Source organism: Buteo buteo, chromosome 10 (genome assembly GCF_964188355.1).
Source record: "Buteo buteo chromosome 10, bButBut1.hap1.1, whole genome shotgun sequence".
NCBI classification, from domain to species: domain Eukaryota; kingdom Metazoa; phylum Chordata; class Aves; order Accipitriformes; family Accipitridae; genus Buteo; species Buteo buteo.
Genome location: NC_134180.1, coordinates 37,090,117 through 37,107,444, shown reverse-complemented (window position 1 = coordinate 37,107,444; position 17,328 = coordinate 37,090,117). Strand labels below are relative to the sequence as shown.

Here is a 17,328-nt window from a genome sequence, read left to right as displayed (position 1 = left end):
GATGTGGAGTGATGCCCTTTGACTGCTGTTCTCAGTAACTCTTCAAATTAAAATACATCAAAGAATGGCTGCTTCTCATTTCTTCTGCTTTCTCCACAAGTTTGCCTTCATGACACTGTGTCCTCATTTATTTATTGCTTCTATCTAGCAATCTTTATTCTAATCTCCTTATTCTTCTGAGGAAATTCAGCCTCAGGAAACACTGCCTTTTGCAGACAGCATTACTATTCATTTCTGTATATGGCATTAAGGATTTTCTTGAGGAATCTGCAGTGCTCCTTCCTATAGACAAAATAATTGTTAATTTTGCATGGATTTTGTCTCCTTAGTGCAAGGCACAGCACAACACTAATTCATGGTAGTTCTGTCACTTATAAAACTTATTTCACACAAATAATCTTATAAATAGATTTTCTTGGTTTTATAACTCTGCAGCACAGTTCAGCACCTCTGTTATCCCACTGACATCAGTGGTGCTTACTGGCTTAAATTACTGAACTGTTTTAGCAACTTGGTGACTCAAAGTCATAGTACAATGCAGCTTTATATTATAAAATAATCCAAATGATTTCATTGTGTTCATTAGGTTTTAATGATTCGTCAGGTTGTCTGCAGTCTTTTGAACTAAACTAAATTGATCATCTATTGCAGTCTTACTTAAATTTATCCTTTAGCAAAAATCAAACGTGCCGTGCTTGTTATTTTCCCATGAATTGGGACACTGGTGCCTTTTAACAATATGCCCTCAAATGAATGGTAGTGTCTGAAGTCATGCATGTTGTAGCATGCGGGATAACATTTTCTGCTAAGGTAGCAAATGCTAGAAATGGGAACAATGAGGGCCTTTCAGGGCTGGGTGAGAAGGCATGTTTACAGAAGAGATACAACGATATAGAAACTTAAGTCCCTGTGGCGTTTATTGAAATGCAGACTGTCTAAGTTTGCTTTCGATTTTTATTTTTTCCTGGGGTTGGAAACTGTGGGGACCGTTTTGTTTTCTTTAGTGGTACTGTGGCTTCTGCTTAGTTTACTCCTTTTAAAATTTTGACCAGCATCACCCATATAAATCTAGCTCTTGTTGGTATTCTGCTGGGGTCCAAAGGCTGGTTAGGCTGGCAGATGTTAAGAATTTATAGTTTTTGACCATTTCTCATGGTCTAAGACCTTTTAACTACTACAACACATGGCTTTAATGGGTAGTCTTGTCTTCAGTTCAGGAAGAGAAACCAAAGACTGAGTGCATCTTGGTAGGAGTTTAAACTAATCTTTCAGTCTTATTGAAGACTGGAGGCACACTGGTAGAAAAATGTGAGGAGATATCTATTTTCCTATGCATGTGCTGTATTTCTTGATATGTATACACAGATTACTTACTTTTCCGCTATTATTAGCTTCACAAGTTTTATCAGAAGTAAATACACTGAAGAGAATATATTATAATATTTGAAATTTTACTAATAGTTCTGCCTGAAAAAAAATGCGTGCGCACACATCCATTCGATCACTGTATTCTGTATTTTTCCCCGTGTTTTTAAACCCATCAACTTGGATACTGCTGCCAACATCCTACCTTTTGTTACCTGACTAAGCAATTGCTTCAGTCTCTGTGATTACATCTGGGAATTCTAAAACTGTAAAATCAATTTCATGTCGGGGAACCCCAGATATATTGCTTTCCTTTAATGTTGGTGATTAAAAGAAAAAATAGAGTTATTCCATGCAAGCACAAAAGCAATTGTTCAGATTTGAACCACCTAAAATTTTAGCCTATGATCAACATTTGTTTGTAAAAACAATTTCAGACTTTCAATAAAAAGACAAACTAAAAGCATTCTGCTGAGACACTTTCATGTTCTACTTTTTTTTTTTTTAAGTCTGGCTATTTCTTATGGATAATTATAAAATTACTTCTTTTTTGTTTAATAACTTTAATGATATGAAGTTCAGCTATCTTTGTTGCTAGGTAACACAACAGTGGATGAGCTAATGATGAGGCTGATGGCTGCAATGGAGATCTTCAGTGCCCAGCAGCAGGAAGACATAAAAGATGAGGTGAGCGTTGAAAGTTACTGCAGATACCTACTGTCTTCCACAAATCACTGGGGATGCAAAATCACCCAGATGTTTCTTTAGCCAATGAAGTTGGATATGATGTGTTTTAGGGTCTCCTCCATCATAAGAAATTAAAAACATTAAGTGTCCTTTGTTTATTTGGGTCTCTCAAAAAAATTCCTTCTTATTGGTCTTGCCATTTTCAGTTTCCTTTTTCTGAATATTAGTCATGAGTAACCGTTTACATTTACAGTGGTATTATAGAGCTTAATATGCTCACACAAGGAAATGACAATCAGATTTTTTCCCAATGACCAGCTCCAAGTTATAGGTAGAAAACAAAAATAGATTGATATATCTTAAATGTATACATTTAAAATGGGATTGAAAAGCAACCTTAACTAGAACTATGCCAGTACTGAGTCACCATTCAGAACAACACAGAATGGGTAAGTGATGACAAGACTTTTCAAAAACAGTGTTTCAATTACACAGAAGTAGACACAGTGAGGTATACAGTTGAAAGATGTTTATCTGTTACTCTATAAATTGAGAGTGACATTTTGAAGTAATGAAGTACTTAGGAATTTATAATAATAGGTATGTTGCCATTCAAGATTATTCTTATCCTGTTGTATAGACATTGATTGACAATAATTCACTAAACACATTCTTCACATTTAAATCTTATATCTCATTAGTATGAGATTTACTGATTATGGTTATAGTAATATGAAGGCATGGTATCTGCACAATATCTGTAGTTCATCTTTTCTTCTTCATTTATGCTACCTGTAATTCATTGGTAAAGAAATTGACTTTAATTTTGTTAATACTGAACACAAATTTTAATATGAGGATTACAACAAAAACCCAAGGCACAATATAATTGAATTTTTTATTGCATTTTAACAGGAATATGTCAGGTATGGGGGTTTTTTGTAATGCTTTAATAAGACAGTAAAATTCACATCACAGATGAGTTCCAAGAAAGGTTCAGAAATGAAAACTATGAAAGCTGATAGAAAGGAAGAAAACAGAAGGAAAGAAAAACATATAAAGGCAGAGAGATAAGAGCAGATAAGGGGCAGGAGAAGGAACTAGAAGTAGGAGTGATAGGATTGAAACAGAGGGAGGAACAGGAGACCGCCAAAACAGTTGTCCAGAGCAGGGGACATCAGTATTTAGGAGAGAAGAAGGTGGGGGCAGGTAAGATAGTGATAGTCCTGTCCTAAGATGATAAAAACAAGTGGGTTTGCAACTGAGAAACATCTGGATGTAAGGGAAACAAAGCTTAAAGAAAGAGAGGACTCGGTAGCCTTGAGGCCATGATTGCAGAACCGGGAACTGGCTTCTGTGTCCTGAGCTGCTGTCGGTCCTTCACTGGATGGCCAAGAACAGTGACAGTCCAGTAACACATCCCCACGGCAGCGATACGGGTGTCTCCTGACATCTTACTCCAAGTGCTCTACCTATGTAGGGAGAATGGAAAACTATTTTTTATACATTCCTCTAAAATCTGCCTTTGTCCAAGTCTTCCGCAGTCTTTTCTCACATTTCCTTTTGCTCTTCTGTCACAGAGAGCACCAGTGACATTTCTTCCCCAACGGGAGTTTTTTCTAACACACTTTGACATTCAGAAAACTGATGGAAAATTTCATAAACTTTGGGGGCAGATTTCCAGACGCTATGGGTTCTATACACAAATAGGATATTTATTTATGCCTTGGCTCTACTTGTTACAAGCACACCAAAAAGGTGATCTCAGACAGTTTTGCCTTTGAAGCAGGAAGTTTAAAAACAAAAAATAACCTCGCTTTATGAAATTACTATTCCAGAGAGGGAGTATTTGACAAGCAGTCTGTACTCAGTAGAGGGCTTTAGCCTGAAAAAAAAATATTGCCTTTTTGTGGTTTGCTACATAACATGTAGCTTTCTCATACAAGTCTTGTTCTTGACAACTTCAAGTGTTCAAACAACAACACCTTTTCTTTTCTAAGATCTTATTGCAGTTGGTGCAATTTTTTCCCCAAATATTACAATAGCAAACAGGACACAGAGTCCAGTTTCTGTTACTGTTTTCTTAATAGTAACAATAAGTCATCATAAAACCACAAGAAGATAAGCAGAAAATTCTTCTGTGTTTTAAAAAGAGAAGTCACCTATATAGCTTTGCTGTAAACAGAAGTGTGTGTAAGAGAGAAAAAGAACTGGAAACACTTGTAAATAACAGCATGAAATCATTAATGAGTCAGTTTATACAGCTGAACTGCTCCACTTTGGATTTTTAACTTGCATGCACATGAAAGCTTCCACCACAGCTATTGCGTAATTGTGTTTAGCACAGCATGTTTTGCAGTGCCCTCTGATGGTTATTTCGGTACAGGATGACTATTACCACTGCTAGCTAATGGTACAGGTGTTCGCCACGATGTTGGCTGTAGCTGTTCAGGCATCGCTTTACAGTCAGCTCCCTGTCACTGATCATCGACTGATGGTGTAGGCAGGATGCTCAGAACAGCATCACCGACTTAGCTCACCTGAGCAAAGTGAGTAACTTAATTAGCTGGTGGTAATAGTATGGTTAGCTAAACCCTGTGCTTTTGTATCCATGTATTAGTAAAATCCATTGGTGTAGCCTCATAAAATTTTAATTAGGCAATTTTGGGGCATATTTCTATAATGTCAAGTGATAAAATAACATCATTTAATCAGCAATTGGATTTAATTTATAGATTTGTATGTTGTGTTTGATTAAGCTTTTTCTTACATAATTTCCAAAGAAATACCTTAAAAACATTGAGATACATGTGTGTACTCATAGTAATCCAATGTACCTGTCTTGAGGTACAGCAGTGCGTAATTTAGGCACCCATTTTCTCTCCCAGGCTTTCTTAAAGGAAGGCTCGATCTGCCATCCCATTCTTTTCTTTGCCCCTCCAAGGCCTCTGGGTCGATCGTGAACCACTGGACCTGTCGCTTGCTGCCTGTCGGCTGTGTTGACCAGATGACATTTTGGAAACCTCCTGCCTCTTTTGGCCTGCGCTGTTGACGTGCCGTTGTAGATATGTGGTCTAGCTGTCATGCTGTCTGTTTTTATAAGTTTGCTACTTAAATGGCCGCACTAACAAGCCGCAAATAATAAAATACAATCAGCCGTGTACTGACGTGTATGCAGAATTACTTGGAGGCTACACTAATGATTTCATATATCTGGTGGACATATTTTCCTTTTCCAACCATGTTTGCTCCTCTGGCCTGCACTACAAATGTTGGTATCTCAACTGCTGTTCAGGCAGCGGGGTTGGGGATTTTTTGCAAAGAGGAAATAAATGCTATTAAGGAGTTTCTTCTGTAAGTGAAAGAGGCTATCTCAGAGCACGGACAACCAGTCTCTGCCACTGTTGATCAAGGTGTGAACTGAGATTTTTCGGGGAGTGACTTTGAAAAGAGCATGTAGTATCAGTTCCTCTTAAGTGTCAGTGCCTGGTACTGGACTTAGGAAAACAAATAATAATTGTAAAATATTGTATGCCCTGGAATGTCTGTTTTTAAACATCCTGTTAGCTTGCTCACTTTAATTGGATAGTTAAATAATCATCTCAGTGCGGTATGATGGGCTCAAATAGATCCGAGTTAGTTCCTTTGTGAGATTAATGTGAAGAGATACGTGATTAAATCCTGGTATTACAGCACAACACACCTGTTCTGGGCCGATCCTGAACATTTTTTCTCTATTGCCTGAGGAGGAGGCTTCTCAAAGGATTACAGTAACACTTTTTGACAAGCTTATACAGGGTGGAGTTTCCATGTAATGACAGGGCTCATTTGATGATGCCTCAGTAATGCATTCTTTTTATTTTTGCTGTCAACATTTATTACTGTAGAAGCATTGACTGTTACACAGCTGGTCCAACTTGTCCACATTTAAGTAACAGTAGGTCTCTCACCATGTTTATTTTTGTCGTTACGCAACACTAGCACTCCTGCTCTCGGATTAGACTTCAAGGTGGAATTGTAATACCCATAGTTGCTTCTAAAACCTTCTTATTTTTACAAATACCAATTAAAACCTTCAGTTCACTTTAAACTGTGTCTGCTGACACTGTTTTCTTTAGGGTAAGAGAGAGATACTTAAGAATTTTTAAACTGGAAAAACTGTTGTAAACAGACTCTGACTGAAGAGAAGCTGTAGAAAAATGAAGACCTGCAGAGTCACCATCTTTGCTTTCTGGTCTTAGGTGACATCTCTTTTTCCTAGCTCCTGCTACAGTGTGAGGAAAATGTAGGTCCTTCCTGACCAATATCTGGATGGGGATTTAAAAAAAAAAAAAAAAGGTAAAAGAAAACAAAAACTCCAAAGCAGCAACATAAATTCACCTTCTTTTCCCTGCCACAGCTCTTTGTGAAAGTATCCTTGTGTGTCCATCCCAGCACTCTCTTGTGTTAGATGGGGCTTTACTGGCCAAGTGTTATTTTCTTAACTTTGCAGTAAGAAGTCTGCTATCACCGTGTCTTCCTCCTCTTCTGCCTTGCTGCTGTCAAATGTAAGGGATTTCCTTCTTTTTTTTAATGTGAGAATTTAACAGTTTTAGCTTCCAACACCTTTTCTCTTTCTTCTTCCAAAGGTATATCTCACAGCCACAAAGGAAGCTAAAGAGGATCGGTCCTAGTGCATTTTCTCCTAATCTGTGGTCTGTTCGTCTTTTCCTCCTTCAGACTGGTTGCTTTTCTCCACTTCTCCCCTGCAGTTGTGCTCTCCAGTTAAAGGATGGCCCAAGTGCTTCCATCAGCTGTGCAGGAGACCCCTGTAATTTCTGTTTAGGCACTGAAGCTCACATTAAAATCAGTAGAAATTAGGCATCTGAATACCTTTGATAATCTGTGTTCCATCTAACACTGTCATGTGTATCATGGTATATAGTATTTGCACAACAGGAGGTTATGAGAATAAATACATGAAATTCATTAAATTCCAAAGCGCAAAAGCATTATGGTGATGACAGCCATCTAACAAAGATTGTGATTTAACCCCTCAAAAAATCCAATTAGCACATTTACTAATTATTACTAGTTATAACTAATTAAACTACAGTAATCAAAATTTATTTGATTAAATTTTCCAATTTTGTATTTGTAATATGATAGCACCCCAAACGATCATTTTCCCATTGTGCACTTCACTGCGCTGACACACCAGCAGATACGAGTGCCGCCTTTGAGAGTTTATGGCCCATTTTGAACGTTGACAAAATGCAAGGTAATGACAGAGGAAATAAAAAAGATAAAATGAAAATATCTTTAGTTCAGGTGGCTTTTCAGCTATACATGTTGATGGCTCCTGTCACTGAATATTCGCTTAGTTTCTCTTAATAAAGAGCAGCTTTCCCTGCTGTACAGCCCAGGTGGGTAGATGATGTAGCAGGACTGGCTGGCTCGTTTCCCGTGGAAAGTCACTGCAGGACTGCTTCTTGAAGATTTCGGGTTTGGATTTTTTCTTGTCACTTGAGATAATTCCCCCAAATCAGTATCTGGAACTGGGCTTTCAGCCTTCGATACAGACAGGCAGGATCCTGGGGTGCTTCTGTGTTGTTCTGCCCCATTGCCCTGCCCCATCCTGCCTCCCCACCCATGGTTTTGCCACCCCAGAAATGTTCATTTGCCTCATCTTCATCGTTCTCATATGCCTCGTACATGTGCACTTTTTCCCTCCATATATTCCCCATCATGTATGTTTAAGTTACACAATATGCAAGTCTGTCATCTTAGTGAGTCAAATTAATGCCTTTCTTGCACTGGTTTGTTTGGACAAAGGGGTGTTTCTCTTTGACGCTCCCATGAATAGCCTTAAGCACTTGCAGATTTTAATTTCAGGAGTGGTTCAGTGAAATGAACCGTCTTTCAGATAAGCATTCAGCATTTGTAAATACACTCTTTTTTTTTTTTCCTTTTCTTTCTTGTAACAGCCATTTACTCACTGATGCTCTGAGAAATGTCTTCTGCTCATGGTTATCCTCTCAAGTTCTGTCTCGTCTGGTTTTACCTCACAGTAAAACTTAACCCAAAGGACAATGGGGAATAAAGTATAATACAACTCCCTGAGACAAATCAGGTGTAAAGCTGATTCCTGGGTTTAAATCATTAAATCCTACCTTCAGAAACAACAATAAAATTTAAAATGGCCAGAAGGGCCAATGCCGACTTTTCCAGCAAAATGTCCCATCCAAAAAGCGAAATGTATTGTGTATTTTTTTCCCTGTAGAATCTGCAGGAAAAGGGGGCATTGCTGTCCTAAATGTGATCAGGAATCCCTCTTTTCCATCATCCTGCATCAGAAAATGCTTGCTGTTAGGTGCTTCAGGGGTAACTTCAAGAAATGGCTTGGGGAATAATTATTGGAGAGAATTATCCTAAATTTCTTCTTAACCTTATCTGTAAGTTTTTCTTAGTCTTGTAGCTCTGGATGTTACTCGAGAACATTTTATCTGGTCCATTGTAACTCTCTCATGAATATAAGTGTTTACTATTTTTGTTATGACTTTGCATCTGTAATTTGCATGATAGCAAAGAAAATTCATACCTGAAGAATATATTCTGTGGATAAACGCAATTTTTTTTTTTTTGAAGTATCAACTTTCCACTGAATGAATGTCCCTTCTATTGTTGCATTGCCAAAATGGGAAAGCAGAGATCTGTGACTTTTTCCCTTTAAGGAGCAAAGGAGAGTTGTCTCCTCATCTCATGCCCAAAACCCCTGCGATGGGGATGGTTTACATTCACACCAGCCTTCAGTTGCTGCTGTGGAATTCACAAATGCCGTGTAACCCTCATTTCTGATGAAGACTTTTTAAGTGACCTGGGATAAACCGTTGTCTGTTCAAACCTTGGTTTCTTGAAAAAGGAAGATGGCAATTTTGCCTTCATTGCAAAAGTATTGTGGAGATGCATTTATCGATGTTCAGTCGATGCTGCAATTTATGTAGGGTTTAACAGGAAAGTTGTCAGCTACCTCAAGTTTTCTTGATGGATAAGACAACATTTTCTTAATTAATTATTAGTGGTATGACTATTCTATTTTTCTTCCTGTGTTCTTTGCTAGTGCAGTGAAAGATTCTCTGCAAAATATTTTCTTCCGCTTTTGCTGTCACCATTATGAATTTTCTTTTGTTGCTTTCTGGTGGACTTGAGTCATCCTCATACTTTGCGTGGTTTCTCTAGAGGAAGAGATGACTAAAATAACAAATTGCATTACAAAAAGGAGAACTGCTTTATCTAATGTTTAGAATTTGTCTAAGGTGTAACTCTGAACCAGAGAATATTACAATTTTGCCATAATCTCTGTAGAGGAGGTGGTTCCTCTTGAGTGTGAGCAGTATTAACAAAACATAGAAGTAGATACAAAGAGACATTTCATAGGATTACATCTGCTTCTTACCTAAAGAAATCTTGATTCCAGATTTGTTTTTAAGGTCTGTTTCAGTAAGAACAGTATTGTTTCAATGCGGTGTAAAGCTCAGTGGCACGCTCATTTACTTTTAAATGTGGCTCACATATTTCTATGAGGACCAGGCAGTCATGTGTAGTAATTCTTCACATTCCTGACATCTTTTTCATAATCCACTTTTAGGATGATGATAACTGCAATGAATAGGGAGGAAATAATTTATTTTTTTTAAATGCCTGGAATTCATATTTAGATTCAAGTTGTAGAATCTATAGCATCAGTATTTTTTGCAGTTATCATTCAGATTATATAATTTAAACCTATTTCAAAAATTCTTCAGTGAAGCGCTCTGAAGGTGAATGAATCCTGTGCTCATCACAAGTAACTTCTAATAACTTCCTGGAGTTTTCTAGACAGTTTGTAAAATGTAAAATAAAAGCCAGTACTCAATTTCTTACAACTCTGATTAGTATATATTTTTAAGTGAGTTTTAACAATTTTTATTAATTTTTAATTTTTACTTTTTGAGGGTTGGTTTTGGTTTGAGTTGGGATTTTTTGTGGCTTTTTTTGGTTTGTGGGGTGGGGTTTTTTTGTTGTGTGGGTTTTGTTTTGGTGTTTGCGGGGTTTTTTTTGTAAACTAAAGTAACTATATATTAATTGCTAGCAATCTTTGATGCAAGGAAGAGCCTGTAGTTGCAATAGTTGCATCTGATCTTTCAGTTTTCTTTTGGGCATTACTGGACTTGTGTGACCTTTGAAATGCAGTTAGTGTGTGAAGTTAGGTGTGACAGATGAAGTTGCAAAACTTGAAAGTTAAATAGGTTCTCTGTGAAATAATTCTTAATATTTTTTAAATGCTTGTCCTCTCGCAGATTACCTGAAGTCATCTTCCTTTAGTAAGCTAATTTGGGAAGACAGTTTTGGTTCTCACCATTCTAAGATAAATTTATGGTATGCTTATGGAAAGTCTTAGTGTAGATAGTACAAAACTTTTTCCTTTACAGTTACATTCCATGTATGAGAAGAGTTGGGAAAACCCCTGTGTATTCAAAGAACCTTTCCTCATTTTCAGATAACATAAAAATCGGAGCTGTTTAATTATTTCAACACCCCCTCTTCTCAGAAATGGTATATTAACGTAGGGTAGTTTCTGCTATCAGGTTTGAGTTAATTTTTGAAGGTATTCCATGAGCATAGCACATAAAGCTTATCAAGGTCCAGGGAAGCCAGGAAGGAGAATGGGTTATTTGCTGGTTATTGTCCTTTTTACATTTTGCAAGAATTACTTCTATTCATGTCTTAGCTCTGCTGGACAAAGTGATGGTTTCTCTATCTTCTGTGAATGAAATTTAGGACACACTGATTGTAGAATAATCTCGGGTCCTGTTTCTATAAGGAAGAAGAGTTTCCTCTAAAAAGATCTTGTTACTTTCCAACTGGAGGTTGTATACTTTTTCCTGCAATTTTCCTTTCCTCTTGTGGTCGCATGCTACTGTAGAGCTTTTTAACCACTAATATGTTAGAGTTTTGTTTGAGGACTGTCTTGGCACGTTTGCATGACACGATAATAGCAGTTAACGTGTGCTCTTTCCATTTAGAACTGAGTTTTTGCCAAACAGTGAAGTTTTGGGGAGAAAATTGATCACTTTGCAAAATGATTCCTTTATGTGGAATAAACCTTGCAGATGAATGGGAAAATGAACATAATTCTTCAAGAAGCAGTAGGTAGCAGACTTTAATTTCTATGAAACACAGGGGACAGATTACCCCAGTGCAAGTGCTGTGTTACTGGTAACTACAGGTGGCTGTGCTGAGCCCACCAGCAGTCTCACAGCTAAATCTTATTGATTTTTGTAGGGACCAGTGCAGCCTCTGCAGGGCTCTGGGAGGATTATAAGATGTAAGAGGAGTAAGCACAGAGGAGCAGACGCTGTCTCTGGCTCCAGAGGCAGAGTATGAAGCTATTGATTGTACACTTTGCTTTATCAGACATCACCCCAGTGCAGTTATTCCAGCTTTCAGGGATATCCACTTCTTGATCCTCCACCGTGTGGATGATGTCTCGCTTTGTCATTCGCGTATTTTTAGTAAACCTTTATTTCTTTGTGCTGTGATCATTAATAAGATACTTTGCTAGGTGTGCTGGCTTGAAGTTGGCATGCTAACCTCATGTTTCTTGTCTGCCTGCATCCGTCCATTTGAGACGCTTGAGAGCAGGACTTGCTACTTTCCTATCTTTGTATAATATTCAACACTGAACTGAGGCCTTTGGATGACGTTTAATAGTCATGGCCCTGGATGGATCCTGCTGAGGCCTTTTTTACCAAGGAAGGACCTGGGAGCGGGCCTTCCCTCGCAGGACAAGGTGTTACCTGCTGTCAGTCTGAGCGGAGAGCAAGTTAACATCCAGCCTCATCCTCTAAACCACAGTCTGTCCTTCCCTATTACAAGGCTGTCCAAACGGTCGGCTGCAGGAGTGAAATCCTCCCCAGGCCTACCCACACGTACCCCTCCAGTGACCCCCTCCCCACGTGGCTGGGGCGGGAGGAGGCTGCGATAAAGATGGCAGGGCAATCTTGGTGCCAGGTCCAGCCTTCAGGCCAGGACTTGGATGTGCCCATCCATTACATGGCAATTGAAACGTAGCTTTAGGTAAGTCATAATTTTTAAAGGCAAGGTCGCCCTTGAGGCATTTCTGAACTCATTTCTCCTAGCAGTGGTTAGATGAGTAAGGTAATCCAATATTTTGAAGTCACTGGGGTTAAAGAGCACTGGTGAATGTAAAGATATATATCCTATTGGTCCACTGTTTGCTGATATTTTTTGTTTTCTTTTCCTTTTTTTTTTTTTCCTTTAGGATGAACGTGAAGCCAGAGAAAATGTGAAAAGAGAGCAGGACGAAGCGTACCGCATATCACTGGAGGCTGACAGAGCGAAGGTGTGTGCAGGGCGAAGTGATGGCATGAATGTCGGGACGGGAATCTCTCCACAGTTGGTGAAGTATCTGTGGTGCAGAGGACGGCCCTCCTTCAGTTCTGCTCTTAAGATGAGGCGGTTGCTGTAGGAGCCATTGTTGCCCTCAGTGGTTATAAAATGGCACTAGACACAGTCACTAGGAGTAGACTTGACTACATCTTTTTGCTAAAGCAGTCCTGGTCCCACTTAATAACAGAAGTTGGGAAAGGAATGACAGGAAAAGACCACTTAATAAAGATCCTATTTCTTTTATTGATTTCTACAGAAAAGTTAGGAAGTTTCTTTGCTTTTATAGAGCTAATGCACATCATTAAACACAGCTGTGGAAAGCAAGGTGATAAATGTGTGATTGCTGTTTGTGTTTATTAGAGGGAAGCACAAGAGAGAGAAATGGCAGAGCAGTTTCGCTTGGAACAAATTCGGAAAGAACAGGAGGAAGAACGTGAGGTGGGATGTTTTACCTTTTCTGACAACTTTTTGGATTCATGAAGTTTATGGACATTGCAACTTTCATTCAACACACATTCCAACTGTAATTCAAAGTATACTTTTAATGTGAACATCCTTTTTTTTTTTAAATTAATTTCTTACCATATATATAAAACATAGTGCAGCTAAATCATTTTCATCCACTGTTTAATAGCTTTTCTGTTCTATCATCTGGGTCACAATGACATCATCTGGGTCCGAATTACAGCCAGGTATTAGATAGGCCTGCTAACAGGAGATCCATGAAATGAGCTCCATAAATGGTGGAATCTTTGGGAACCTCTAATCTTGTTTCTGCAGGCACTCCTTTTAAGAATATAATACCATGGAGCCCTTTCATTTCTTCCAGGAAGTAGCACAAAGCCTAGCTACGATTCTGATCAAACAAGTGGCCAAATTTAATTTGGGAGACAAAACACTTTTAAAAAAATTTTTAAGGAAAAAAAAAATCCAAAATGTAGAAAAATGGATTTATGGTACATTTTTTAATTTCTAAACAGTCTTCTACATAACCTTCCCGAGAATGAAAATTGTGTTTAAATGAACATTTTGCGTCTCTAGAAAATAGAAACCATGTGCTGCAAAGAGTACTGTTCCTCAAACTCTGTTATTTTGTAGATTCTCTCAATTTTGTAGATCGTGAGGGCCCTGGTACCTGTCAAGAGACAGCTTCAGCAGCCTATTTCAGGATCTAGGCTAGCTGCTGTCCTAGCTGTGTGTCTGTGTAGGTATTTACATAAAGCATCATGTAGACGAATTTACTTATATTAGTGACTTCCTCTTTTTCATCTCCTGGCAAATACAAAATATGGTAAAAAGGCTGACGTCACAGACGATTGGGGGTCATCCTTTGAATTCTAGGCATATAAGATTCTGTGAGCAGGTTGCTAATGAATACAAAGCTCTATCAGCATCCCTATCAAATATATATGTTTCCTGAGTATGTTTCCAATATTATATCAAATATAAATAAAATATAAATATTAGAAATATTTATTCATTTATATGAAATATCAGAGTTCCAATATTTTTGGTGGACTTAATATAACTTCTGTGCTTTGACTCTTATGGATTATGGAGATTTGAAATTTGGAATTATATTCTCATTTAATTCTCCACTTAGCTAAAGTCCTTCGAACTCATGGAATTCTGATAAATCACAGCCTTGCTTATTCCCCCTCTACACGTCACTTAAATGTATACTTGACATTTCAGTCTTGTGTACTTCACTGATGTATGAAAAAATTGCATTATACAACTGCAGAAAAGTTGGCTATGAACACATTTATTATTCCCTGAGATGAATCCAATAAACAAACCATGAGCAATGCATTTGCATATATATTTTTTTGACCAAGATAATCGCATTAAAAAATGTGAACCATTTAAGCATTCAAGAACCTTTTAAACAGTACTGTGTTGCAAATACTAAATTCAGCCCAAACAGTAGTATTCAATGGTTTGGGAAAGATGCAGTCTACTTCTTCTTTCTTATCCTACAGTACCTGATGACTTACTTAGCTCCTGTTGTTAACATAAGCCAAGAATGGAAGCTAAAACACAACTGAAGGAGCAATGCACAAAACTGGACTGAGAGAATTGTGTCAAGAATAATTGTAAGATGGCAGTTCTGGGAGGTTAATAGCAATTGAACATAAATCAGTACTGTAGCAATAACAGACTGTTGAGCAATCAGCTCACGCTCAGATTCAAGAAAGAAGTATGTTGTTCTTTTTTTTTTAAGTAATTTTGCATGCATAGAAACAATAATTAATTCTGCTTTATTTTATCTGCTCCTGAACCTTTTCTGATACCTTGGCCTTTTGGAAATCGTTTTCTTACGCAAGGGCTACAAGACTGGTCCATGTTATCAAAATATGCCTGGGCTTCCCTGTTCTAATGTAGAGTGCAGTAATGAAAATAATAGGATCTGTTTGCTTAGTAGAACAAAAGGGATTTTAACAATAATGTTTACTAACGCTCCCCATTTTCAAGTATACAGATTACTTATACTGAATTGTTCTGCAACAGTGTTTACTTACAGAAGTGGCTTTATGTTCAGTTCGTATATTTAAAATCTGACTATTGAGCTATTCACATACTGAACATCTTTTTATCAACAAACTGAAATTGCTTGTTCAGGTCCAAGAGTTATTAGTGTGATCCATCACATCATTGTTTTCTGACTTGGTTTGCTGGTACAGAATATCCACTGTAAATTGCCATTTTATGTTGAAGCCTTGGAGCCTAGTTACTTTGGGGAGCGACGCACTCTTTGCACAAAGAAAAGAGCTCTAATGAGCTACTGTTGTTTATTTTTCTATAATATAATTGATTGGGTTCAGTAAATAATGTAGCATCTGTTGTTATACTGTGTGGGGAAATGTCAAAACAGAAAGATAGTAAGCAGGTGGTTGAGAATGGAGAGAGAGAAAATTAAAATAGAATCTATTTAAAATATAATCTCATAGTAGATGAGCAAAAATGAACTCAAGTTCTATGTATAAATATTTATACTGAGATATAATTTACTCAGAGGCTTGTGTGTAAGAAGTAGACTATTTAAAAGCCTTCATAATCTTGCTTCTGCCCAGTCCTTTCTCTTTAATGTAATCATCCTCCTCCAGTTTCTGTTGACCTTGGGGAGGGTTTCAAAGGCACAAATAGCAACTGTGTATCTTGAAAGTTACTTGAAAATCTGGGTAAATCCAGTGCCTGACTGCCTCCTCAGTTTGGAAAATTGTCTTATAGACTTATTTTGGGGGAGGCAGTGTGGTCATGCTACTTCTTCTATTCATTGACATTCTCATTAACTGCTGCCTTAAGCGAGGTGATACTATAACACGGCTGCTTTCTAAGTATGTTCTAATTTTTAACAGATGCCAACGCCGGTCCATGAGTACCCACAGCACTCAGTACCCTCAAAAATCAAGCCCACCTCATTCAGCAATCTAATATAAGGCATCAATTTTTTTTAAAATACTTCTGATCAAAGTATGAATGTTATAGTAGCTCCCAGAGGCAGAGGGCAGAGGACAGAGAACACAGACTCAGCTCCTGCCCTTAAAATCTTGACATCAGCAGTATACACGATGTTAGCAGGAAGACAATCATACACGTTTTCAGACGTGTAATGTCATTGCAATTTGGGGGCTGATTTCATGCAAGTTGTTGCAGAAAATGTGCACACCTGTGCTTGGAATCATCTTCCTGGAAATAATAATAATAATTGCTCGCTTTAAATCTTAAAGCTCCCTTTTCTGTTCTCACAGTTTTCTTCTTTGACCATTCCTACATTTATATGTACTCTATGTATCTAATGTACCTTCATGGTATTTTTAATTAGGTCTTTTAACAGTGTTTTAGTTTATTTATAGTAAATCTCCTGCATATATTTCTTTTTACTGTGAACTGCCACTAAGGGTCTTGTCTTTGCTGCAAATGGTCAATTACACTGTGCAAGAGGAAGGCAATTTGATAAGTGCATTTAAATAAATACTTTTACTGCCTTTTAATTTATACCCTTTAAGGAAGCAATTGGCCACTTGACAATTAGTCTCTCATTCAAATTTTTTCCAAGGCTTTCTGCCAAATGATTAAATTGCTTATCCCCATCGTGCATTAACTGTAGACCTAATAATATGTGTTATAAAGAAGGATTTATTTTAATTAGTTGTCTGGTGGGCTGTTATTAAGGAATGAATAAAAATGATTTTGTCATTGAGATATAAAGCACAGCTATTGCTCTGGAGCACTGTGGCACATCTTGAAGTTCTAGAAGAAATAAAAAGAAAAGCTTTCTGTCCTTCTCTTCTGTTGCTAGCATTGCAACCTAAATGGTTATTTTTCCTTCCTCAGGCTATCAGGCTCTCTCTTGAGCAATCTTTGCCTCCTGAACCAAAAGAGGAGAGCACCGAGTCCGTCAGTAAACTGCGTATTCGGACGCCCAGCGGAGAATTTTTTGAGCGACGTTTCCTGGCCAGCAGCAAGCTGCAGGTTGTCTTTGATTTTGTAGCTTCCAAGGGATATCCTTGGGAGGAGTACAAGCTGCTGGGCACCTTTCCGCGGAGAGATGTGAGTAAATGTACCTTTCCAGAATAAATACCACCACTTCTCACTCCTGTATGTTAGACGACCAGTATGTTATAACATAGAAGGTAAAAGATATGCCTGAATGTGTTAGAGTGCTGCCAAGCTCTGTGGTTGTAAGCAAGACAGGTGCTAACCTACCAATGCTATCGTATGTTGCATACAAAACTGTGTTGTGAAATCTGTTTCCAGTGACATTGTAAAAAACCCTTAGCTTCTGAAAAAAACAAGTTGTGGACCATATTCAATGAAAACTGCATTAATATGCTGAGCCAG

General features: G+C 37.9%; 1 protein-coding gene across 4 annotated transcripts in view; it reads left to right on the top strand.

The window, feature by feature from the left end:
* Positions 1-17,328, top strand: part of FAF1 (Fas associated factor 1) — a 178,172-nt gene that overhangs the window by 145,943 nt on the left and 14,901 nt on the right. For 2 of the 4 annotated variants that reach the window (XM_075037075.1, XM_075037074.1), the window contains exons 15-18: positions 1,964-2,052; positions 12,356-12,436; positions 12,844-12,921; positions 16,822-17,037. In XM_075037075.1, the coding sequence (XP_074893176.1) occupies positions 1,964-2,052; positions 12,356-12,436; positions 12,844-12,921; positions 16,822-17,037 (464 nt within the window). Of the gene's footprint in view, positions 1-1,963; positions 2,053-4,940; positions 5,361-12,355; positions 12,437-12,843; positions 12,922-16,821; positions 17,038-17,328 lie in introns of those variants that run through there. The other 2 variants (XM_075037076.1, XM_075037078.1) reach the window with 2 other exon arrangements.